Source organism: Phocoena sinus, chromosome 15 (genome assembly GCF_008692025.1).
Source record: "Phocoena sinus isolate mPhoSin1 chromosome 15, mPhoSin1.pri, whole genome shotgun sequence".
Taxonomy (NCBI): Eukaryota; Metazoa; Chordata; class Mammalia; order Artiodactyla; family Phocoenidae; genus Phocoena; species Phocoena sinus.
Window position 1 is genome coordinate 70477709 of NC_045777.1, and position 26107 is coordinate 70503815.

Genomic DNA, 26107 nt, shown 5'->3' on the forward strand with positions numbered 1-26107 from the left:
ATTCGCACAGTTTCCTTGACTGTAAATAAGACATGATAATCTCCACCTCACAGGCTTGTGAAGAGAATTACATAATTTGGAGGAGTCTAGGGGGCCCAGACAATGCCTGACACATCTCTGGTAACCAGTGACAAAGACTCTCTCCTCAACTTAACTCTGGTCAGACTCTTCTGAGACCTCTTTGTAACTATACCTTGCCCTTGGGCTCTGTCTTTGATCTGCTTTGTCTAGTTTTAGAAAGAATTCTGCTGGGTCAGTTTAGCAAAAATCCCTTACCCTTCATATCTGATCAAAATCCTTACCCTTCACCCTTGATATCTTATCACCCTGGCCTGCCATCAGCAAAAAACCTGGGACCTTAGTTTAGCCAGAATTCCCCTTACCCACTATGTTTCCTCTTACTAAGTTTCCATCCACTGACCCAGACCCTGCTCCTTGGCTATCAATCTCCACTTGTCCTTGCTGTATTCAGAGCTGTGCCCCATCGCTCTCCCCTATCACAACACTTCCGCCCCTCCCATCGCAGCAGTCCCAGTGAATAAAGTCTGACAAATATCACAAATTTTTCTTTAACACCAGTAAATAAATTTCCCTCCTATTTCCACGTGGATTCCAAACACAGTATGAGCAGAACTTTCTATCGTCTCTGTTCAATGCTTCAAAGGGCCTAGTCCTTGGAGACCATGGGGAGTGTGCTCAAAACCAAAACCCCCAGTGACGCCCACACCACTGAGCACCAAGCTAGCAGGGGCAGAAGGACGGACTCTGACCCCTAGCCCGCCACTCCGTACTGAAACCCTGAGTCCTCCTCACTCCCACAGGCCGTGGATGCAGCACTTGGGGGTGAACTTCGAAATGTCAGGATCTGCAACTTTCCGAAAGTACGAGTATTTGACCACTTTATCTCACTGAGCCTCGATTTACCGCTCTCTAAAACAGAGAGAATAATCCGAGTTGTACGATTAGATAAAATGGTAGATGTGAAGCTGCCTTGTACACGAAGTTATCGTTACAGAGGCAATCGCAGGCGTTACCCACTTGGAAAGAGAAACCGAGGCGAAAGCCCAAGCCTAGGCTGTCGCTCCACCCTCCGGCTTTTAAACGGGGTGGGGCGGGGCCACGGCATCGATCACTCGGCGCTCCTCTAGGCATGCCTTGGTGATCGATACTCCTCGGGCAAGCCTCTGACTACTCGGAGACAGCCGGAGTATTCGGTCCAGAAGGAAAAGTCGTCGCCAGCCTCCGACGACTCGACACTGTCCAAACTCGAGACAGGTGAGTTTGAGCAACTCGAGAGGGCGGACAGCTCTGGCTCCTTAGAAGCGGGGAGGCCGGGCTGAGAGGGGAGGACTGCGCAGGCGTAGCGTGAAGGGGTGAAGCAGGAAAGGACGGTCTCGCGCGTGCGCTTTGGAAAGCCCAGGGCGGCCCTTCAAAGCAGCGAAACTGAGCCGGGTATTGGGGGGCTGGAGGAGGGCGAGAACCTGGGGTAGCGCATGCGCTCTGAGAACGCAGTTTAGCCGTTCAACTCCAGCGCCTCCAGGGGGTAGGAGGAAGGCCCTGCGCGTGCGTGGTGCGCTTCTTACGCCAGTCGTTTCTTTTTGCGCGTGCGTGAGACTAGGCTGTCGTGTCCCTGCGCGGTTCTTGGTGTCGCGTTGATGCGACTCTAATGCACTTGCGAGGCTTCCGATTTCCGCCGTGTTTGTAGTGGCAGGTGGTTGCCGGCTGACCCTCCCGGGCCAGTCGTCTTTTGTCGGTCTGGAGCTAGGCCGACTGGGCACGCTTAAACCATTGGGCCCCAAATGTGGACCAAGGGAAATGAAGCCCCGGGGGAGGCACCGGGGAGGGAAAAGGTGTGAGACCTCGGGGTGGAGGGTTGGTGGGTTACGTAGAGCCCGCCCAGCCCGCTCGTCGTGGGGGACCCAGTGGGCCCTGTGCATGTGGCCGCCTGGAGGACGGGGGTGTCTAACTCGATAGGGGTTAATTCTGAGCAGAGATGGGTCACCGTGCTCAACAAGTTTGGAGTAAATCCAGGGGCAGGAGGTGGGCAGGTGTTGGGGCCACACCGACGGCCCAAGCCCGATCCTGTCTGCTCGTTACAAGACTGGGCAGCCTGGTCCCAGAAAGCCAGATTGAGGCCGACGTATTCTGGGAGGCGCTTTAGAGTTTTAAAGATAACTTAAGAGAATTCTGGGATGACTGCGGTGGTTTCCTAGAAGGCTTTATTTTATAAACGTCAGGAACCCACTTAACTAACAGCCAACCAAAGGCCAGCTTACATAATGCCCTCTATCTGGATGGTGAATTCATGAAGTCAGGACCTGAGTCGGGCTGTTGTCTACAGCCTGTAGTTGGCTTCTGGGTGTTTAACGTGACCAGCAAGAAGCCGTTTATGAAGTTCAGATTAGGCTGGTTTATAAAGCCAAGACAAAAGCCACTCTGAGAGGTTAGCTCATACAACCTCAGTCTGACCCCCTTTTCAAGATGATTTCCTATGCCAACAAACAGTCCTTTACATAAGAAGCCAAGACAGTCCACTGAGAAGAGCAATTCTGTGCAGCCTGTACCTGAGCTTCCTGTGGAAGCTGTCTCATGTCATGAGACCAGTACAGACAGGTGGCACTCCAGAAGGTCAGTTTACAAAGCCAGGACACAGACCACTCAGGACACAAGACCTTCCTCTGGAAGGTTTGTTCATTTAATACAACCTTTTATAAAAGGCAATTCACCTCTACCTTCACCCACTTCAAAAAAGCCTTATGTAACCAATAAGAAGTCTTTTAAGGCCAATACCTGTCTAGCCCTAGGAGACTGACTTTAAAGTGAGGATACAAGGCCACTCAGGCTTTTTCATATGGCCTGTGATTATGGGGACCATGGGTCTCAATGTGCCTGGAATAATGCCAGTTTATGATTTGTCCCTGAAAGCTGCTATCAGTACTTCCAGTATTCAACTTGTGTAAGATGAAATTCCTACGTGCAGAAATGGCAGTTCCAAACAGTGAAAAAAAAACATTGGCAAAAATGATGAGAGTAAAAAATTTTGCAAAAGAAAAATGCATATTTTACCAAGCTAAATAAATAAAAGGCTTATATATAGCATCCTGGTTTGTATGATAAATTCCGTAGTTAATCCACCTATACCTACTAGAAGGCTGTTTACTTGCTTATCCCTTTTACGTGGAGCTCCGGGAAGCCAATGTAAAGGCCAGTTTGCAGTCCCACTCTTGAAAGACTGTTCACACAGTTTACCCTTGATTCCCTCCTCTGGAAGCCTCGTTCGTTTAATACAACCTTTTATAAAAAAAGGCAATTCAGCGAGGAACTCTGGGAAGCAAATCAGTAAAGCCAGGCCATGAGGCTACTCAGGCTGATACCTTACTCCAGAAAATTGCTTGATACAATTGTCAAGAAACCTTTCTATCAGACTAATGCGTGGGGAATGCTGGAAGCCTGATTTGTAAAGCCTGGACGTGAGGCCATTGAGAAAGGCAGTGTAACGTAGCCTCTACCTGACCTTCAGTGGAAGGCCGTATCAACTGGTTGGTTGTTTGAAGGCTGCTGGTTACAGCCCACATGAGGCCAGCTCCTCTGGAAGATTGTTTCACACAGCTGACAAGAAGGTGTTTCACCCAGCCAGGGAAGGACCTTGCTCCTATAAGGCCATTTCAGATGGCTAACAGGAATCATGGAACATAGGTATGTACAACTAAGAAAAAGTCCAGGCTTCACCTGGCCCTCAGACGAGGGCCCAATATGTAATGAAGCCAGTTTTTAAAACAGGTCATGAGGCCACTTTGGAAGACGTTTATCTAACACGCTGTGGCTCCTCCTCGGAAGGCTGTGTGATTCGGCAGCTATTTAAAAGGCCAAATCATGAAAGATTCTGGGAGGCCGATGGAACCAAGCCATACATAAGACTACTCAGACGGATGGTGGCCAGCATGGCAGCTCGCCAGGTTGCTACAGGCTGCAATTGTAAGCCCCCCCGGAGACGAGTGTTTAAGATCAATCATGAGATGCGCAGGGCCATTTCAGGTGGCTAACACAGAGGCAACCTGTAAAACCATTTTGAAAATGAACTCACAGCCATCCCGAAGCTCTCACCTCTGAAAGGCTGTGTCGTGCAGCATCAGCTAAGTCTCTCTGAAGGCTTCGTTGTACTACGTTCACTGAGGAGCTCTGGATTCAAAATAAATTACTCAGGCTATTTTATGTGGCCACGAAGAGGCTGTTCTGTACAGCCAGCTTGAGGCCCTCTCTCCCAGAACGCTGGTCCACATGGCCATCAACCTCAGCCAAGTGGCGAAGCAGCACATCAGCCGCCTTACCAGGCCAGTTTATGAAAACCAAACAGAGACCACCTTGGGAGGTCATTTTACAAGGCAGCACGTGGGGCCACCTTAGAAGCTGGCTTTGTAAGGCCTTTGTGAGGGACTATTTTGTAAGGTCACCCTGGGAGGCCAGTTTGCAAAGGTTAAAATCTGCATCCCAGGGAACTAGCTTATAGCCCATTTGAAACCCTCCAGGAGGCTATTTTCTAAGGCCACCAAGAGACCAATTTACAAAGTTGGTACATAGGCCCCAGCAAAAGCCATTTTTATATTAAGGCAAGTAAGTCGTCTTCTGGGAGGCCTTTTTGTAGACCTTTGTGAGAAGCCAGAATATGAGACCTCTGAGGCCTTTTGCACGCTCAAGGTGAGATTTTTCGAAATTGCTTTATGAGACTCATGTGAGATACTCAGGGGATGAGCATTGAGGCCACCCAGGAAGGCCAGTGGGTGGGTCCACATGCTGTTTTGCGTGTGGCTAATGGATAAGACCACGCTGGAAGGCTGCACTGTGAACCTGTTTTTAAAAAAATATATTATTTATTGATATTAGTATAGTATTTTTTAATAATTTTTTAATTTTTATTTATTTATTATTTTTGGCTGTGTTGGGTCTTCATTGCTGCACACAGGCATTCTCTAGTTGTGGCGAGCGAGGGCTACTCCTCATTGCGGTGCGTGGGCTTCTCGTTGCAGAGCACAGGCTCTAGAGTGCGCGGGCTTCAGTAGATGCAACACGTGGACTCAGTAGTTGTGGCTCGCGGGCTCTAGAGCACAGGCTCAGTAGTTGTGGCTCGTGGGCTCTAGAGCACAGGCTCAGTAGTTGTGGCTCGTGGGCTCTAGAGCACAGGCTCAGTAGTTGTGGTGCAGAGGCTTAATTGCTCTGCGGCATGTGGGATCTTCCCAGAGCAGGGCTCGAACCTGTGTTCCCTGCATTGGCAGGCAGATTCTTAACTGCTGTGCCACCAGGGAAGCCCTGCACTGTGAAGCTCTTAACGAGACCAACACAAGACATGAATCTTCTAGGAGGCTGGAGATAGAAATCATCCTGGCGGGCTTGGGCCAGGCCACTCAGGCTCTCTGAGTCCTGTCATGCAGTAAGCCAGCTGGGAAGGATATCCATTGTGAACCAGGGACTGAGCTGGGATCTAAAGCTCCAAAAGCTGATGCAGTCCTAATGCCCGAACATGAAGAGTGTCTGAGTGGACACTGCCACTTACTGTAAAGTTTTGGACAAATTGCTTAATCTCCCAACTCTCACTTCATTCATCTGTAAAACCTCACACTGTAGAATTGTGAGGGATATGTTAGATAGATAATGTACATAAAACATGGAGCATTGGGATTTCCCTGGCAGTCCAGTGGTTAGAACTCCGTGCTTTCACTGCAGGGCCCCGGTTTTGATCCCTGTTCTGGGAACTAAGATCCCACAAACCGCGTGGCACAGAAGAAAGAAAAAAAAAACCCAAAAAACATGGAGCATTGACATGGCACGTACGGAAGGGCACTGAGGTTGAGCTTAATCTCAGTTCTGTCTCTGCACAATCGATTGACTGTGGTCTGGACTTTTTTTTCTGGACTTTAGTTTTCTCGTCAGCAAAATCGGAGGGTGGGGTTGCAGGGGAAATGATCACGTACATCCCTGTCCACTTCACAGTATGGTGAGGAACAAATACAGTTCGAAAGCGGTGCTGGGGATAGACTGCAGAACTGAGAAAAACTCTGAATTACTGCACTTACTTTAGGACAGGCCCAGGAAGAGGCACCTCAAAAATAATAACAAGCGAGAAAGGTACACCCTTCTCTTATGTGAAGTGATAGGATTTTCTCATCTGTAGAATGGGGAGAATAATAATTCCTTCCTCAGAGTTTCCTTGAGAGTTAACCCAGATGTGCAGCTTCATCGTGTGCTGGCTTGTGATCTTGTGGCTCTGGTCCCTCATTTATAAGATCATGGATTTGTGAGCTAGACTGCCTGAGTTTCAAATTTCTGCTCCACCTCTTATTAGCTGAATTGCTTTGGGACATCATTAACTTCTCTGCTTTAGCTTCCTTATCTGTAAGATGGAGATGATAATACATAGAGCTTCTGTAAGAATTAAGAGTATATATAAAGTGCTTGGAGCATTCCTGGCTTTACAGCAAACGCTTTGTAAGTACTTTATCAGCTTCGTAGGGTCATTGTGGGGGTGAAATGAGGCAAGTATTCTGTCTGCTGAAATGAGCTGAAATGGAGCCCAGCAATAGGAATGGCTTGTCCGAAGCACCCTCAGGGACCATATCTCTAGCAACCTTCACACATCTTTGTTTCTCTATCTACTGCTAACGTCTTCACACACATTAGAGCTGAAGGGAACCATGCTTTCTCCTTCTGTTCTTTGGTGTGAGTTATAGATGGAGTCCCAGCATGTCCAGGGAATCTGGTAGGAGTGTTTATTATCTGTTGCTGCATAACACATCTCCATAAATTTAGTGACTGTAAAACAACACACACGTATTATCTCTGTTTCTGTGGGTTGGGCGTCTGGACAGGGTTCAGCTGGGTCATCTACATCAGGGTCTCTCACAAGGCTCCAGTTATGGTGTCAGGGCTGAGCTCTCATCTGAAGGCTCAGCTAGACAAGGATATAAGTGCCTGTGGTTGTTGGCAAAATTCAGTTCCTGGAGGGCTGCTGGACTGAGGCCCTCAGTTCCTAGCTTGCTGTTGGCTCTAAGCCACCCTCAGTTCTTTGCCACATGGGCCCCTCCAACAGGGCCACTTGCTTCATCGATGTGTGCAAACCAAGAAGGCAGTAGAGAAAGTCTGCCAGCAAGATGGAAGGTCCAGTCTTATGTGACCTGATCCCAGAAGTGGCATCTCGTCACTTTTGCCATCTTAGACCAAAAGTAAATAGCTACACATACCAAACCTACACACCTGTTGGTTAGAGGCAAGTAATAATAGTTTTCTATTGCTGATATAACAAATTATCACAAACGTGATGGCTTAAAACAATAAAAATTTGCTAGCTTACAGTTCTATAGGTTAGAAGTTAAACATGGAACTAAAATCAAGGTCTCAGCAGGGCTGCATTCCCTTCTGGAAGCTCTAGGGGGCAATCCATTTCCTTGCCTTTTCCAGCTTCTAGAGACCACCCACATTCCTTGGTTTGGGACCCCCTTCCTCCATCTTCAGAGCTGGCAACATTGCATTGCTAACAATTCTGTAATCACGTCTCCCTCTGATTCTGACTTTAGCCAGGAAGGATCCTTTCAAGGACTCCTGTGTTAGGTTGGGGCCAGCCAGGTAATCCAGTATAATCCTATCTCACAGCCCTTATTCTTCATCACATCTGCAAAGTCCCTTTTGCCATGTTAGGTAACAGACTCACAGGTTCTGGGGATTAGGATGTGGACATCTTTGGGGGACGTTATTCTGCCGACCACTCAAATCACAGGTCCTGCCCGTACTTAAGGCGGTTAGATAAGAGTGTTCGTAACAGCAAGCAGGGATCATTGGGCTCTCTTGCACCTTAGGGTGACTTTCTTCCCTCACAAGAAGCGGAGCATGTGATGGGGCTTTATCACAGGCAAGTCTTCGTTCTTGCCTTCACCATCCACCAGTGGCTCTTGAGTGTCAGTTGCTTTTAAGGGTCAAATAAGGTTCTTTTATTATTAACCACAGAAACCCTGGTTGACATAAGCAAGAAGAAATTTCTTGGGAGACTGTGGGGCCCACAGAATCGACGGAAAGCTGGAGACCTGGGCTTGGAAAGGACAAGAACTAAAGTGCATCCTAGGAATTGCGGACAATAATTGTGAGGCCCTAGCAAGAATAGTCTGGTCCAGAAACTGCCACTAGGACAAAATGAAATGCCAGCTATCTCTGGTCAAGTTGACCTACTTAAAGTTCACATTCAAAGGAGGCAACTCATTGTCTAGCTTGAGTCACATACCCACCCCTTGGCAACATCCCACCAGACTGATCTCAGTGGGTATGATGGAATTTCTCAAAAGGAGATGGAGGTATGTTGTCAAGAAAGAGAAGAGGATTCTGAGCCACCAGAACTCAACAAATACCCTCTACTATGTTCTCTGCCATCTATTTCCTCAATAATAGAAGGAAGTTATTGCTTCATTCAGGGCAGGATAACTGCTGCAACAAGCATCATCAACACTGTAGTGGCTAAACACAATACAAGTTTATTTTTTGCTCCGGAAGCATTCCAGTATGGATATTCCTAGTTGGGGGGCTGTCTTATGGCTCTGCCATCCCCCAAGGCCTCAGAGTCTTTAGCTTCCAGCCAGTGGATAGGGAAAGTGTGGAGGATCATACAGGAAGTGTTTATGGACCAGGCCTGGAAGGGGCATACGTCACTTCCATTCATTAACTGGAACAAGGTGCCGTGGTCACATCTAATTACAAGTGAGAAATGGAGTCTAACTGTGTGTCCAGGAAGAAGATGGAATGGGCTTTGGTGAGCTTAAAGCAAGAGTTTGTTTTTGTAGTAAAGTTTTATTGGGACACACCATGCCCATTCGTTTACATACTGTATAAAGCTGCTTTCACACTACAGTGACAGAGTAGTACCAACAGTGACCGTATGGCCTGCAAAGCCTAAAATATTTGATATCTGGCCCTTTACAGGTAAAGTTTGTCGACCCCCAGCGTAGAGCAGTCTCTGCAAAAAGCGTGATGGTCCCTATTTCTTAGTATCAGATGCGATAGGGCATATAGCAGCTGTTAGTATAATACCTACAATATTGTAGTGTAAATAAATCACCATAAGTTGTGAGCCGTAGAACGTATTCACATATTAGTACTTATTCCTAGAGATTGGCCTGCCATCTCTATATAATGTCCAGGCTAAAGTCACTAAAGGCACCAACTGTGATAAACCTTTTCGTATAGGGTTTATGTATTTCCGGGTTTCCTCCAGAGACGTTAAGATCTCATTCTTTCAGTAGTCTTAATTGAGTGCCTACTATGAGCTTGACTCTGCAAGAAGCTCAAGGGCTATTCAAACCCAAAACACTCTCAGAGAATCTTGGCAGGCTTCACATAGGGGATCATTTAAGTTGGGCCTTAAAGGTTGGATAGGAGTTTGCCAGAGAAGAGGGGTGTTGGAGGCATTTCAGACAAGAATAACACATGTTACTCTCTGAACAAATATGGGTCCGGTGCCCACCGTGTGCCTAGTGTTACGCCAGGCCCTGAAGATGCAGTGGTGACACCAGACAGATAGGGACCCTGCCCTCACAGGTGCCCTCACAGGGCGGAGAAGACCATTGTTGAAGAATCAGTGCAGATGAGATGTGTGTTACATGGGACAAGTCCGGAAGCCTTGGTAACCTATAGGGGTCCAGGTCTGTGTGTGGTCTCTCTCTCGGTCTCTCTCTTTTTTTAGGAAAATAGTTTATATATATTTAAAATTTCAGTGGTTGACACTTTGGCCACTGGATGTCATCACAGATCTAGCTTGTTTTCCCCCAGTCTTATTTTATGAAAATGTAGAACTGTAAATACGTAGGCATACAACGTGGTGTTTTGCTGTAACTTATCTTTCCCCCCAGCACTCATCGGACTGAGCCGGCTGGGCCGATGGCGGGGCCGGGCGCGCTCTGGGAGGCCCTCTGGGCACTCCTGCCCCGCACGAAAGAGGAGCTGAAGCTGGAGCTGGGAGAGAAGGTGGAGGGCAGCGTGGTGATGCTGCTGCAGGAAGCCGCTGAGCTCCTCTACGGGGACAGGAGGCAAGAGTGTCTGCAGACCTGCGAGGCGCTGCTCGACTACTCCTGGGAGAAGCTCAACACAGGGCCCTGGCAGCACGTGGACAAGGGCTGGCGGCAGGTGTACTCCTTCGGCTGCCTCCTGAAAGCCGTGTGTCTGTGCGCGCCGCCGGGAGATGCTGCCTCCGTGGCCGCCGCCCTGAAAGCCTGCGACATGGGCCTGCTGATGGGGGCGGCCATCCTTGGGGACATCCTCCTTAAAGTCACTGCCGTCCTCCAGAAGCACCTGCTCTCTGGGAAAAGGCCCGCCCCCAGCCCGAGCCAGGAGCCACTTGGCATAAAGGTATCCGGGGGCGGGGGGGGGGGTGGGCAACCGCCACTGACCGCACCCAACAAAATCCATCAGCCCTGTTTTCCTAGAAGTCACAGGTCAGCTCTCCCCTGGGCTGAAGCCCCTGGCATGCTGACCCCTCTGGTTGAAAAATGGCATCTCCATTGATTTGGAAATGGAACAGCCTCTTGTCTCAATTTATTTTTTCCCCAGTTTGTGCAAAAGCAGTGCCCCTTGGGGAGAGCAGGAGGGTAAAAGCTTTGTGGTTCCTGAGAGAAATGGCTCAGAGGGATTGTGTGGCCGAGCCCTGCAGCCAGCGGGAGCCCTTCTCTTTCAGCTTCTTCCTGGCCCCTTGGCTGAGGTGTCACCCACTTTCCTGGCTACCTCTGTCTTTGTGCTGCTGAGTTTGGATGAGATACTACAACTCACGTGACTGATCCTGACGTGGTCCTGCCCTTTAGATACTTCATCGTGTCCTCACTGGTATCTAAGTGCATGTGCCAGAGAATACCCCAGAGTCACTGAGGATGGTTTCCTCAGGCTTCACATCCCAGCACTGACACGTGGACCCACTCACAGCACCTCTGGGCAAGTCAGTCACCTCCTCTGAGCCTCAGTTTCTGTAAAGTAGCAAAGTGCTGACCCCCAGAAAAAAGGGGCTGAGACTGTACTGGACACTGGGTGAGGGAGTTACGGGGTGTTTTCGACAGTTTTCTAAATATTTTCTTGTTTTCAGAATTCCCTACAGTGAGCATTATTTTTCTATAAGAATAATGCAAATGGATGTCATACATCATACATGTAACTGAAATAAAAAGTGAGCCTATAAACAGGGAAGAGAAATTTGCAGCAAAGCTGTCAGAGAGGAGATATCTTTATTGTATAAGAATTATACAAATCAACAGGGGAACAGAAAAAACTGGGCCCCAGGAGGTAGAGAGACCAGACACACGAACAGACTGTTCACAAGGAGGAAACAGATCTGTTAAACAAACATGTGGGAAATGTTCAACCTCACCTCTGGTTTAAACAAACAAACAAAAAAAGCAGCCATTCTTGGCTCTGAAACTATCAAATGAGATTTTATACAACGCCCAGTGTTGCCAAGGGTGCCACAGGGCCAAGGGCATGGGGTGTTGGTGGACCTTTCAGAGGGTCGGGCAGACGTGCAGATCAAGGGACAAATATCTGTCCCCTTGGACCCAGGGGTTGCACCCACCCTTGCCCCGGCCAGGGCTGTCCCAAGGGATACGGCGGTGGCTTCATGGCCAAGGTGGTGTTCGCGGTCTGGGGCAGTGTATACGGTCAAGGGGGTGGCAGCTGCGTGGGTTCCCATTCCCGCGCCACCCCCCGCTGCCTGTGCCACCTCCCTTACTGAGCCCCAGCGGTGGCCCAGATGTGCCGGGAGCCAAGGACGTGGTCCAGACGCCCGTCCTGGAGCTGACATTCTAGTGAGGCTGAAAAAGAAGGTCTTCTCCCAGGTAGTGAGAAAGGTGGGGAGGCTGCTTCAGACAGGGTGGTCAGGGAAGGCCTGTCTGACAAGGGAGTACAGGGAGGTCAAAGTCTACATTGGGGACAGTGAGAAAAGAAGAGGCAAATACAAGGACTTGCACATCGCCTGCAGGGAAGAATGTTAGCTGTCGCTGCCGCCACTGCGTGAGTGTAGAGAACGGGCTTGGGGTCCAGCAGGGGGAGCAGAGGGAGGCGCCAGGCGCCAGGCGGCAGTGCTGGGTGCTTTACGTGTGAGGTCTCATCACCCAGTGGGGTTTAACACGTGGGGAAACGGGCTCAGAGACAGTAACTTGTTCAGGTCCCGCAGCTGGGAGATGGTTAAGTAAATGATGAGGCAGCCACTCGAGACATTGCAAGGACTGAGTGACAGCATGGAAACTACTTTAGAGAAATTATTGGACAGAAGAGGCAGAGTTGCTTATTCACCGTGAATCTTAGAGTGGATCAGAGATGCATATGTGTGGACAGAGTGGGAAAGGAACATACAGTAATGAGAAGAATCCTGTATGTTAGATGGTGGAGTTTGGGATAGTAAGTTTTCCTCTATGAAAGCAATATATTAGTTTTATAATTAAACAAACATTTTAAATGAACCGGTAGAGAAGGAAACATCTTGGTATCGTGAAACGTCAGTAGTTGCAGTAGCAGCAGTAAAACTGACAATAAATGTTAACTCTTATTATTGTTACTGATGACACCTCGGCTGTCTTACTACCACTGATGCACATTCCTAGTGGAATGCCTCGAATCTTGGCCTTTCTGCAGTTGTCGCCATCTTGTTTTGTCTTAATTTTGAACAGAAAGCAAGGAATGACCACGTTCCGATTCCAGATATGACGTCAGAAAGAACGGTGCCCCGGCTTCACTGTCCATCCCTCCAGTATTTCAGGAAGCATTTTTTGGATCCAGGGAGGCCTGTGATCTTGGAAGGTGTGGCCAACCACTGGCCGTGCATGAAGAAGTGGAGGTGGGTGTCTGCTGAGGGCGTGTGGTTCCTCTTCCCAATTTAGCATCCCCAGAGACCCCCAAATTCCTCCTCCCATCCCCAAGTGAATACAGCCCCACGGACACTTCACTGGCAGTGAAGTGAGATGGATGGCCTAGGGGTTAAACAGGCATTAAAGGCACAGTGCTCTGAAGCGATGCCAGAGCTTATAAGATTCTTAGCTTCTACAGCTTGCCGGCCCTAAGCAGTTTTTAAGGAGTGCATCGTGGAAGTCCAATGTTAAGTCCGTTATGCAGTTTTGCAGGATCTCAGGAATTCTGTGGAGTTTCTTAGGGGTTCCTGAGCCTTGAGAGTAGAAATAAGAACCCAAGGGCTTCCCTGGTGGCACAGTGGTTAAGAGTCTGCCTGCCAATGCAGGGGACACGGGTTCGATCCCTGGTCCGGGAGGATCCCACATGTCGCGGAGCAACTGGGCCTGTGGGCCACAACTACTAGAGCCCACGCAACTAGAGCCCGTGCTCCGCAGCAGGAGAGGCCACTGCAATGAGAAGCCTGCACACCCCAACGAAGAGTAGCCCCCACTCCCTGCAACTAGAGAAAGACCGCAAGCAGCAACGAAGACCCAATGCAGCCCAAAATAAATAAATAATTAATTTTAAAAAAACAAAAAATAAAAACCCAAGACAGCCCCACGCCCTCTGCGTGGGCTCCAAGGGCTCCTGTGTTTATTCTCTCCTCATGTCTGTTTCCAGTCCCTCCTCAGATTCATGGTGGAGAGGTCAGATCAGGCAGCTGGACAGTAGCCGAATTTTGAAATGAGGAGGCGTGTCTCAGGCAGGTGGATGGAGCCAGGCTGTCTTGTGGCAGTGGTTTTGCGGAGGGAGTGGTTCCCGCTGACACTTGTGTGCTTGGCCACGCAAGGCGGGCACATGCCATGTCTTCCCTCATTGTCCCCTCCCTGGTTCCTGTGCGACGGGCACTGTCATCAGATCCACAGTTTGCAAACGGGGAACAAGGGCTCAGAGAGGCGAAGGGACTTGCCACAGGTCCCCTGGTGGGTGACAGGCAGGGCTGGACTCGGCACCAGGCCACCGGAGCTGAGGACCCAGGCCCCTCACCACCCCACACTGTCCTCCACTGGCCCAAAGAAGATCTCTCTGCTTGTGACAGGGCGAGCAAAGAGAGAAGTTGAAAGGCGCTAGGCAAGCAGGGAAATAGAGCTGCCCAGCAAGAACCAGATTCATTGGTTGTATCTGCAAAGCTGCCCAGCGCCAGGTGGGCAGGTGACCTCGCCTCTCTTGCACCTGTGTCTCCTCAGCAGCGAATTGGGTCTTCCTCCACCTCGTTTGTGCCAATGAAAGGAGACCAGCGTAGCACATTTAGCAGGGCACCCAGTGGGTGTTAGCATACGATGGCAATGCCAATCCCTGTTTTCCGAATAGTCTGGAGTACATCCAAGCAATCGCTGGCTGCCGCACCGTCCCAGTAGAGGTCGGTTCCAGGTACACGGACGAGGAGTGGTCCCAGACGCTCATGACTGTCGATGAGTTCATCAGCAAGTACATCGGGAATGAGGTGTGTCGTTTGACTCCTGCCCCCTAATACTTAGGAGGGAGGGGACGCGTTACATTTGGGCAAATAACTTCCATGTGTCGCCAGGGGAGGTTTTGGAGGAGTCAAGAAGCCATTCTTTAAGGGCCTGTGGTCAGTAGGCTGGCCAGCACGAGAAAGGCAGGCGGGACATAAGGTTCCCATTTCAGGCCCATTGTTTTTTGGAGGTTTTGTTTGTTTGTTTGGGTTTCTTGATTACAGTTTAGTGGGTTTTGGTATATTCACAAGATTGTGCAACCATCACCACTATCTAATTCTAGAACATTCTCATCACCCCAAGGAAACCCCGTACTCACTAGTAGTCACTTCCCATATCCCCTTCCCCACCATCCCCAGGCAACCACGAATCTGCTTTCTGTTTCTATGGATTTGCCAATTCTGGACATTTCACATAATTGGAATCATATAATATGTGACGACCTGTGTCTGGCTTCTTCTATTTAGCATAACGTTTTCAGGGTTCATCTCTGTCGTAGCACGTACCAGTCCTCCGTGCCTGTGTATGGCCGAATACTATCCCTTTGATGGATAGACCACATCTTGTTTGTCCATTCCTCAGTGGATGGCCATTTGGGTTGTGTCCACTTTTTGGCTGGTATGAAAAATGCTGCTGTGAACATCCACGTACACATTTTTGTGCGGACATGTGATTCTGTTTCTCTTCGGTGTATACGAGGAGTGGAATTGCTGGGTCAGATGGTAACTCTGTGTGTAACCTTTTGAGGAACTGCCAGATTGTCTTCCAAAGCAGCTGCACCATTTTGTCATTTCTTACAGTGAGGGCCTTGGGTGTCTTCCTCTTCCTGATACCTGTTGGCCACTCTGGCCGCAGTTGGGGTCAGTGGTGCCCAGCATCCCATCTGCCCCGCCCCCATCTGACCCTTGCAGAGGCCCTCGGGCATCTTCAAAGAACCCTTGAGCGTCGGGGAGCCCGGTTTGTAAAGCACTGATCTTTCAACTCATCTGATGGGTAGAAATTTTCACAAAATGATCATCTCCAGTGCAGGCAGTTGTAGGAAAGTGGACTCTCACATTAACGCTGGTGAGATTGTAAATGATGTGACGTTTGGGAAAACACCGTGGCAGAAGCTACTGAGATTTAAAATCCACATACTCCCTGACTGCACTGTTCTCCTCTTGGAAGCCTGTAAACGTCAGGACCAGAGCATTCGGCTGTTTATTGAAACACCGCGGCAGAACCACCTCAGTGTCCACCAGCAGGGGGATGGTTGAATGAATAATGATGCATCCTGTCTCTAAAGCATGCATCCATCAAAAGAATGAGTCACATATGCATGTATTGACCTGAAGAGGTAGTCACGATATATCATGAAATGAAAAATGCAGACTTCACAGTAATACATATTGTATGATTCCATTTTTATTTTTAAAAAATCCTTACGTGTGTACAGCCCCTTCACGTTTCATGTGAGAAAACTGAGCCCCGGGGCTCAGGGTGACTTACTCAGGGCAGAGGCAGGGCCAGATCCTGAGTCCCCCCATCAGCCCAGTCTTGCTGGCTGGCAAGGGATCACATTCGCCCCCGGGTCGGAGGAGGGGGTACCAAGCAGGCCGGACACGAGGGCCCTCCAGGTGACGCCTAGGACAGGGTGCTGAGAGCCAGCCACACGGGCAGCTCCGAGGAGGTGTCCCGCGACTAACGGGGCTTTTCTGTGTCGCCTCTGGTCTCTCCCATGGAGTAGCCGAAGGACATCGGGTACCTTGCTCAGCACCAGCTCTTTGACCAGGTAAGTCCGAGCCCCTCTACCCTTCACCCTCTCACCTCCTCCCACCTCCCTTCCTAGGCACTGGCCCCGGAGGGTTGGAAAGGGGTCGCAGCCTCGTTTGCTCCCCAGTGGTACTGCCCCCTGCGGTGAGCAGGGAGGCCCCTGTGCCGCTACCCGTGCCCTACTCGCCAGCGGACAACAGGGGAGCAGAGCAGGCCCTAGGATGGCCCCCAGGGGATGGAGTCTAAAGCCCAGGTGTGGTCAGAACCGAGGAACAGGTCCCCCAGGTGAGGGTGGCAAGCTGTGACCTGACCCAGAACGAGCGAGTGGCCGCTGACCTGGACTCACAGAGTTCCCTGGGCAGGGCCTGGAGCCTCCCTGACCACCTTTCGGTCGTCCGCTTACGAGGCAGGCTCCCCGCACCTGGGCCTGTGCGCTGTGGCAGGGCCCGGGTTCCACTCCTCTGGGTACCCTGACTGGCTGGATGGAGGACCCTCAGGACGAACTGGTGGAGACTGAAAGAGGAGGGGGCCGTGGGCTGGAGCTGAGGGGAGGAGCAGGGCTCGAGGCCAAGGCCGGTCCCAGGGAGAGGCACCTCATGAGCCAGGGTCGGAGGGCAGAACGAACCCCACGTGCTGGGCGCGTCCACCAGCGTGAGAGGGTTTGGTCAGAAAAGCAGAGCGGGAAGCCGAAGAGGGAGGCTGGGGCCAAGCTGGCAGGGCCTTGAAGGCCAGGCCAAGACAGCAAGGAGCCTGGGACGTTTGTGAGCTGGAGGGTTCCCACTCCGAGGTGGTATTCCCAGGAGAATCCAACAGGGGCGCCGGGGGATGCAAGGAGAGCGCCCAGGGGAAGAAGAGGGACGGTGGCAGGCTGCGCTAGCTCTGTCTCCGTCACACGTCCTCCCCTGAGACCGACCAGGTGTGGCCCAGACAGCGCCAGCGTCTGGCTTTTAGAGGTGCAGGGTCCATCCTGGGCCGCACCCAGATCAATGGCACCAGCATCACCCGTCACCCAGACCTGCGTCAGGTGGGGCCCGTAGCCACCAAATGCAGAGCTGGGGAGGTGCTGGCAGGAACCAGGACCGGCTGGCTCGTGGGGAGTGAGGAAATGGGGCTGTGCAGTGCTGTGCAGGATGGCCGTAGCTGAGTTGGCAAAGGACAGGAAGAAAGGCCGCAGAAGGCGAACAGGGATTGTCTGCAGGGGGCGAGAGGGCAAGGGGGTCCCTCCCTCTCTTTTCTGCGGTTTCCAAATCATCTATAATGAGTATGTATAGTCCTCAAAACGGGAAGAACAGAGACTTTGTTTTCAAATGCAAACAAAGCAGAACAAAGTGAAGCGTAGCGTGAATCAGATTCGTCCTGCGCTTTCAAAGCCGTCCAGTTAGGATGCCGAAACGCTCAGAGGAGGGCTCGCCCTGGGGAATGACCGGGCAGTTGGGCTTGCCGTCCACCCCTTGCCTCATCCCCCGCTCTCCTCTTCGCTCTGTACTTGGGGGGGTGGCCCAGGCTGCGACCCTGATGGCGGGCGTGAGATGGCTGCTTTGTAGGCCCCTGTGCACCGGCGCTGAACCCTGCCCTGGGGACGCAGGGACAAAGGAGACAGTCGCTCTCCTGCCCCGTGGACCTGAAAAACACACGTATCTGATGGTAATGAGCGCCTTGAAGGAAAGGAGAAATGTACCCTACAAAGGAGGCTGGGCGGGGCAAGGGCTCTTTCCATCTGATGGTCAGGGAAGGGGTCTTGGAGAGGTGATGTCTGAGCAAGAGCCCGAAAGATGAGCAGTAGGTACCCCGCCACATGGCAGATATTTTGCCCGTTTCTTTTTTATTGGGTTGTTGGTCGTCTTATTTTGAATTTTAGAAATCCTTTATATATGTTCTGGATGCAAGCTAGTTGTCAACCGTAAGCATTGTGGGTATTTTATCCCTGTCATCAACTTGCATTTTATTTTCTTCTCGTGTCTAAAAGGACATGACAAGCGCCATGCCAGCTGGGAGAGCAGCAGGTGTGAACTTTCACCTTCAAGGGGCAGGAGAGTTTTCAGTGTGGCCAGAGCTGAGCGCATGAAGGGGAGGGAAGTGGCAGATGGGGCCTGAGAGAGAGATCAGGGCTGGAAGAAGGATGGTTTTCTTAATGTGAAGGGAAGTATTTCCAGGATGGCTGTGGCACTGTCTGGGGAGGAGTTGAAGTGACAGGTGTGGAAGCAGGGAGACCACTAGAAGGCTGCTGCAGCGGTCTAGGGAGAGCTGACGCCGTGCGTGGAGAGACGGGGTTAGGACGTGTGTGAGCTGCCAGCACCTGACGTGGTGGGCGTGCAGAGATCGAGGGAAAGGGAGCAGCCCAGGAAGACTCCTAGGTTTGGGACCCGAACCACTCGTTAGATGGAGCTGAGGCATCCGGGGGGACTCGGCAGATGCGGTCTTGGCCAGGCCTTACGCCACAGCTGCCCAGAGCGGGCAGTGCTGGGCGGGAGGCGAGGTCAGGGGTTGGGTGTGTGCCCTGAACAGGGAAGACCTGGGTCATTCGGGGTCAGGACCACAGCCAGTGGGAAGCTGGGGTCCCTGTCCTGACCAGGGGGCCCCATTTGGGGATGTGCCAGCCTTCGGGAGCTGCAGGTCCAAAGTTATAGGGGGGCAGGTGGTGATGGGGCCACGTGGGCTGTGTCCTCTTGCCCAGGCTTCCCCATGTGAGGACTCGTGGGTCCTGAGTCCTGTCCTTTCTTGCTAAGTAAAGAAAAGGGGGATTCAAGTTGATCAGGCCCCTGCCACATGATCTCTAGAGACCAGCCTGTCCTATCCCTTGGTCTCAGTCACAGTGGGGCTCGGCCTCCCAGGGCCCCTGGAAGCCACAGGTCAGCTTAGCTCCCTGTCCCGGAGCAGCTTCCCCGGGAGCCCTAACTTCACAGCCTCCCGGAGGCCCCTGATGCTGCCACGCGAAGGGGCAGCACAAGCTCACTTCCAACTGGGTCAAAGTCCATGAATGGTTTTAAGACTTCCACACTTGACCACGTCGCTTTTTTTTTCTAACCCAATTTTTATTATTTGTTTGTTTGTTTATTTTTGGCTGCATTGAGTCTTCGTTGCTGCCTGTGGGCTTTCTCTAGTTGCGGCAAGTGGGGGCTACTCTTTGCTGTGGTGCACGGGCTTCTCACTGCAGTGGCTTCTCTTGTGGCAGAGCACGGACTCTAGGCGCGTGGGCTTCAGTGGTTGTGGCTCGCGGGCTCTAGAGCACAGGCTTAGTAGTTGTGGCGCACGGGCTTAGTTGCTCCGCGGCATGTGGGATCTTCCTGGACCAGGGCTCGAACCCATGTCCCCTTCATTGGCAGGTGGATTCTTAACCACTGTGCCGCCAGGGAAGTCCTGACTACATTGCTTGATGCCACCAGCAGCCTGGCATGAGGGTGCCCCCTTTACCACATCCTCACCACCACTGTGTGTTACCACTTTTTCAACTTCTGCTAATTTGATCAGTGGGAAATGATGACAATGTTTATTGCTAATGAGACTGAAACCCTTCTTTATATCTAATTCATCTTTATGCGTGATCTGGTTTTTGTCCTTTTCTTATTTGTATACCTTATGTATTGGGATCCTTATTATTCTTCCTTATTATTTTGTATGCACTCTCTACATTAACCTTCCTTTACCACAGTTCAAATGTTTCCCATTTTACTCCCCATCTTTGTATTAAGTAACTTCTCTTAAATGTACCAATTGTGATTGCTTTACCATTAGGAAATTTTGGAAAATCTTCCCTTCCAGAGATTTCATTAACTGCTCAGTCCCATTTTCTTTTTGTTTTTCTTTAATTTGATGTTCTAAAATTAGAAAATTGCAAGCTGGTTTACTTTTAGGTACAAAGCAGTGGTATCAGGTTTTTAAGAAAAGGAAACAAAGTTAAAATGCATATGACGTGGAAAGAAATCTGAAAATAAAATTATAACCCTTCCCTAGCAATTATGTATTTACTTTTTAAAATTGATTTTTAAACTCCTATACAGAAAATGTGGCTACAGTCATATTATTACACAAGAAGAGAGTGTGTATCGGCCTTCTGGGAGAGTCAGTGGACTTCTAGGCTGCTGTGTCCCACAGGCCTGGTCTTGAACCTCCATGTCTGCTCTGACCCTACAGATCCCGGAGCTGAAGCAGGACATCAGCATCCCTGATTATTGCTGCCTGGGCGCCGGGGAGGAAGAGGAGATCACCATCAACGCCTGGTTCGGTCCCCAAGGCACCGTCTCCCCGCTTCACCAGGATCCCCAGCAGAACTTCCTAGCCCAGGTTGGAGCTGCTCAGAACATTGGCCTTCCCCCTCCTCCTGGCCCAGCCACACGTGGCCTGGCCACATTGTCCACATTTAAACACTAAAGAGATGAACCACTGACAGGGACATGGACAGAAGTGAAAACAGAGAAAGAAAGGTACCAGGCCTCAGCAGGGGGCCCTCTGCCTGGTCGGGGCGGCTTCCAGACATGGCTCCTGCATCGTCTGGGTTCCCAGACGCCTCCTGAGGGCAGAGTGGGGCCGGGCGCCATCTCCGGGTGGAGCAAGTGCCCCGACGGCTGCCTCTCCCCTGCCGTCCATCAGAACCAGGCCAGCTTCTCCTGCCAGAACCCTCCAAATACGGGGAAGCTGCTCAGCCAGTGGGTGGTTTTATGGAGACCCAGATAGAGCAGCGCGCACACGTGCGTGCGTGTATGTTGTAAGGGGAGGGGCACCTGTTGTAAAACCACCTTCCGTCGCAGGCAGAGAGGTTTGACAAGTGAGAGTGTTCTTCCAGCCCGGGGACCAGTCCCCAGAGGCAGCAGAGGGGCCGGGAGCCAGACCGCCTCTCAGCCTTGCGAACGTGGCCATTCACTTAACCTCTCTGTGCCTCCACATCGTCACCTGTAAAATGCGGGGAAAGGATAAACCGCCTCGGAGGGTTGTGCCGAGGCTCAGAGTTAATACACATACAGCACTGAGACAGCGGTGCCACCGTCGAGTGCCTGTTAGCAACAGTAGTGAAGGCAGTGACTCCTAACCTGACGTGTGTGCTGGGCGCGGGGCGGCCGGGCACCTGCTGAGGAGGGCGGCTCTCTTCCTTGCAGGTGATGGGCAGGAAATACATCCGGCTGTACTCCCCGCAGGAGTCAGAGGCCCTGTATCCTCATGACACGCACCTTCTTCACAACACGAGCCAGGTGGGCCTGGAGGACCCGGTGGGACCCACCGTTTCCCCTCCTCCACACCCCGTCTCTGAGAGCAGGCCAGTGACTTCCTTCGCTTTCCTCAGGTTGACGTGGAGAACCCCGACGTGGAGAAGTTCCCCAGGTTTGCCGAGGCCCCATTCCTGTCCTGCATCCTGTCTCCGGGAGAGATCCTCTTCATCCCGGTGAAGTACTGGCATTACGTGCGGGCTCTGGACTTGAGCTTCTCGGTCAGCTTCTGGTGGTCGTAGCCCGAGAGGAGGGTGCCCGGCAAGCAGACGCGCTCGTGGTCACACATCCTCCACCCTGTGCCCGGCCCAGCCTGCACCTAAGGACTCGCCTTGGCACACGCAGGGCGAGGGGTGCCCAGGCCAGTGTGGGCAGCAGAGGCAGGCGGGTGGGACCCCAAAGGGACATTCCCGGCCCACAACCCGCACAGAAGCTCCGGGGCTCTGAGGTTGGCTGCCTGCATTCAAGCCTGGCCCTGTCGCTTAACCGCTGCGTGATGTGGGGCAAGGAACTCCACTGTGTGTGTCTCCATCTGGGGAACAGGGCAGCGCTAGTCCTCACCACAGAGGGCTCTGGGGACGTGGTGTGGGCAGAGCTGCGCAACAGACCTCAGCCACTGTCACCAGCCTTCCTGATTATTACTGTTGTAAATACTGGCCTGTCAGGACAGCCATGGCCCACAGGCTCTGGAGCGGGGTGGCCATGGCCTGGTCACGGGGGTGCTCAGCTCAGGCCTCTGCTGGGCAGTGGGGAGCCTGGGGCAGTTTCTGTCTTGGTTACTGAAGTGTAACCTGCCTTCAGGGAAGCGCACAGCCCTGCCAGCTTGGCGAATTTCCCACTCCACACGCTCCCAGCAGCCAGGAACCACCTGGCGGCCCTCCTGCCCCTTGCTGCCGCCATCACCCGGGACCACTCCTCTCTGAAAGAGGGTTTTAGGCCAGGAGAGAGGCCCAGGCTTCAGACTTTCCATAAACACGTTTGTTTTGTTTGTATAAAACATGGGTGGTTCTGTTTGAATTTTGACCAGGTAAGGATGCTGGGGGCAGGGGTGTCACAGACCTGCAGGAACAGCTGCGGAGGCGGCCCAGGGCCATGCCTCTACCCACCAGGCCTCTCTCCCTCCGTGGCCACCTCATGTCTGCTGGTCTGACCTTGGCCTCAGTCTCTTCCCTCTTGTAGGTAGCCTTCTTCCCGGGGGGAGAAGATGGCCCCAGCAGGTCAACTCCAGATCCCAGCACCTCTACCCACAGCTCAGAAACCTCAGGGAAGGTTCTGACCATTGGGCCTGGGACTTTCGCCCATTCTGGGGCAATGCCATGGGGCAGGGAGTGGCTGCTCTGATTGGCGGGGCCTGGCTCACAGGCCCCCCCCCGAGTTACTGTGAGAAGGGGGGTGGGAAGCATTGATGGGCAGCTAAAACTAGCTACTAATGTCCTCTGTAACCAGGCCAAGGAATTTGAACCTTATCATGTAGGTCTTGGGGCTTCAGCGTTTTGAGCAGAGAGATCATTAGAACATACGTTTGATTCTCGGCAGGGAAGAGGAGGGGCTGATGGGCAAAGCTGCAGGGAGGCTGTGGGTCTGACTCCGTGGGTGAGCCCGGGCGAATATGAGAGCTGTTTAGAAAGGAATCGAGGGCTCTGTGAGCAGTTGCTTGTGAGGTCGTTTATTCCCCTACCCAGCATTATTGATAGTTATTTACCTCATTTTTCATATGAAGAATTTATAGCAAATATCAACGCCGCTGAAGGCAGTCAGGCATAAAATAGGGATGCCACCATGCCCACAGGCTCGCCATCAGTGAGGAGACGGGCTGCAGACGAGCCATAACTCCAGGGCTGCCTGCATAACCCCCACTCCTTCACCGGCTCCAGCTCCCACGGTGGCCCAGCCTTTAGGACCCCATCCATCCCAGCTGGCAGGTCCCACTCCTGACAAAAAGCGGTTCACCTGTAATGTCGTGGTTCTGAAGTTAGGGACTAGAGGAAGCGTTCATTAAAACATACTGAGGCCTGGCCGCCTCGAGCAAGTGTCCCTTGTCACATGGGAAGATGAAATCTTCATCTGCTCTCCGGGCAAGGCTCCCGTGTTGCTAGTATCCCGGCTGGAGGGCTGGCTTCAGCTCTGAGGGGTGTGAACTGAAGGCGGCTTAGAAGAAAGGTGCCAACCAGCTGCTCACAGGGCCGAGGGGAGGTACAGGCACCCACCCACTGGAGCTGCAGAGAGGCCTGCTCAACACCGGAGTCCTGTGCCAGGCAGGGCGCGGCATCGAGCAGGATGGGGGCCCTGCCCTCCTTGTGTTTCATGCTCTTGGGGGAGTCCGGAGAGGAGACGGACAATAAAATAAGTAGTGCGGGTAGTGATGAGTGCCATGAAGGCAAGAGAACAGGGTGACGGTGGAATGTGGCAACAGGGGAGGGATTGGGGACATGACTTTCATAGCTGACGTCTGAGTAGAACCTTGAAGGACCTGGAGTCCAGAACTGACACTGAGATTTGAGGAAGGTGCTCCCAGCAGCAGGTGCAGCAGCCCCGAGGCAGGAAAGCCTTGGCCTTGGGAGAGAGGAAGGGGCTGGGGCAGCGTGAGCAGAATGCGCTGAGGGAATGGGGAGGGCAGGGCCTGGACTGTGGCCGCGGGGGGAGGGACGAAGGTGCTAAGCAAGGAGAGACGAGGGCTGATCACATTGGTGTGTGAGAAGAGCCCAAAGGGGGAGACTGGAGGCCGGAAGAGCGGTCAGTGTCCCCGGTCCCGTAATTGCTGGAGTGACACGCTTGGGGCACCAGTGGGAGGGCAGAGCGGTGGGAGACAGGCTGTGCCCGGGGGCGGCAGGGCCGGATCACCAAGGCCTTGAGTGCCAGGCAAGTGCTCTGGAACTTGGGGTTAGGGCTTTGGTTGGGCCGTGCCAAGGGGTCCTCAGGAAGTTCATGCTGGCGTCACCGCAGGGGAGACTGGCAGCAGGAGGGCAGTGTCCCAGCGGCGGGTGCTCAGAGCTTCCTTGACACCTGCGTGGTGTGACCCTGCCTGGCCTTGACTGCCCAGCCACCTGCCCGGACAGGCAGGAGGGCCACGGCGTGCTGCTCTGCTTTTGGGCCCTGGCCTCCGGTCCCCCTTGTCCGGAACAGCATTGTGGAGGATGCCCTTTCTCCTGGGAATGCAGCCGTGGAGGGTGTGTCCTCCCGGGAATGCAACCTTCCTGGACCTGCATCTTGAGGACGCACAGAACAGCTGGAGCTGCTGTGCAGTGGCTGCAGCCCCCGCCGTGCCCGGGGAGTGGGTCTTCCCCGCCGGAATCCCCGAGCCCAGCGTCCGTGTTTTCTCAGACCCTCCCAAGAAACCCCTTTTCTGGGTAAGCTGGCTGGCGCTGGTTTCGGTGGCACAGCTGCGCCCACCCGCCAGTCGGGGCTCCCGCAGGGCTTCACCCAGGCTTGTGTTTGCCTTCACAAGGCTGGCCCAGGGGCCTGGCCGGCGCACAGCTGAGCACCTCTCACTGCCTGGGGGTGGGCCTCAGGGCCCAGGCCGGACCGGGGTCCCGCCCCACAGCGGGTTGATGCAGGTGAATCGGGCAGAGGGTCCTTGCCGCACGGGTGGAGGACACCCCACCCTTTGGGCGCCCACATTCATTCCCCCTCTCCCTGGTAACAGCGTCTTCAATTTGCTTAGAGAACCTCCTCCTCACTCGGCCACGTGGCTTGGGAGGGGCTGCCTTACTCCCGGCTCAGAGGTGGCCCAGGCCGAGTGCCCATTGGACTATCCCACCCTCCCCCACAGGTATCCAGATTGGATGTTCGCTGGGATGCGGGAGCCACTAAATGAGACCCGCCCTCTTCCTCCTGAGGGCGGGGCCTGGGTGAGCGAGGCCTGCAAGTATGGCAGCCATTTTGCTACCCTGAAGAAAGAGGCTGGATTTGCTGGAAGACCGTGTTTTAGGCGCCAGCGTGAGGCCAACACTCATGATAACAGGGCAGAGAGAGAAATACGGATGCTTGGAACCACTAAGTCAAGCCTCTCCTAAAGGACCCCCTCTGGCCAAGTCCTTCCTTGTTTAAGCCTCTCTGAGTTGGGTTTGCTGTCATGACTGAAGGGGGTCCTGATTGATTCTGGGGTGGAAGGGAGGCGAGACAGGGAGTCAAAATAGTGCGGCCAGTGTGAGGGTCAGAGACACGCGGGGAGGTGGGGGACTGGAGTGGAGGTGGTGACAGCCTAACCAAGATCTAAAGGGTGGACAGGTGTTGCCCGCAAGGGCGGGACACACGAGGGGAGGGCAGGCAGGCGGGGGAGACGTGTGTGCAGAGGCCTAGCTGTGAGGAACACGATGGTTTGTTCAGGGACAGAAAGAAATGCCGTGCCCTGGAAGGTAGGAGGGGAGAGGGGCTGCGGTACACGGGGCCCCATCGCGTGGCCCGGGCTCGCGGGCAAGGGCAGTCAGCAGGGGCGTGCCGGGCCGCCCGGCACGGTGGGAAGGTGACTCCGCGGGAGAAGCCTGGAGCCGGTGGGTGACGCCGCTCAGGCCGGTGCGTCTTGGGCCAAGGAGGGTGCAGCCCGGGGGGCGTCGGGGGGCCAAGGCCAAGGCCCCCACAAGCCCAAGTCGGGCCGGCCAGTGTGGGTGGGATGGGTGACCACAGCTGGGGACCGAAGGCAAAGCCGCCCTGAGCAAGTGGCCTCAGACGGTGCCGGGCAGGAGGAGCTCTGCCAGCCTCACTCCGGAGCCCAAGCCGGGGGGCTCCCAACTCTCAGCTCCAGGAAAG

General features: G+C 52.9%; 1 protein-coding gene across 1 annotated transcript; it reads left to right on the forward strand.

The window, feature by feature from the left end:
* The first annotated feature begins 1125 nt into the window (after positions 1-1125).
* On the forward strand, positions 1126-25993 carry KDM8 (lysine demethylase 8). Its single transcript, XM_032604451.1, has 8 exons — positions 1126-1275; positions 9882-10377; positions 12678-12844; positions 14266-14398; positions 16138-16182; positions 20295-20444; positions 21254-21346; positions 21439-25993. The coding sequence occupies exons 2-8, from the start codon at positions 9910-9912 to the stop codon at positions 21601-21603; spliced, it is 1221 nt and encodes a 406-aa protein (XP_032460342.1). The 5' UTR covers positions 1126-1275; positions 9882-9909; the 3' UTR covers positions 21604-25993.
* Positions 25994-26107: the final 114 nt, after the last annotated feature.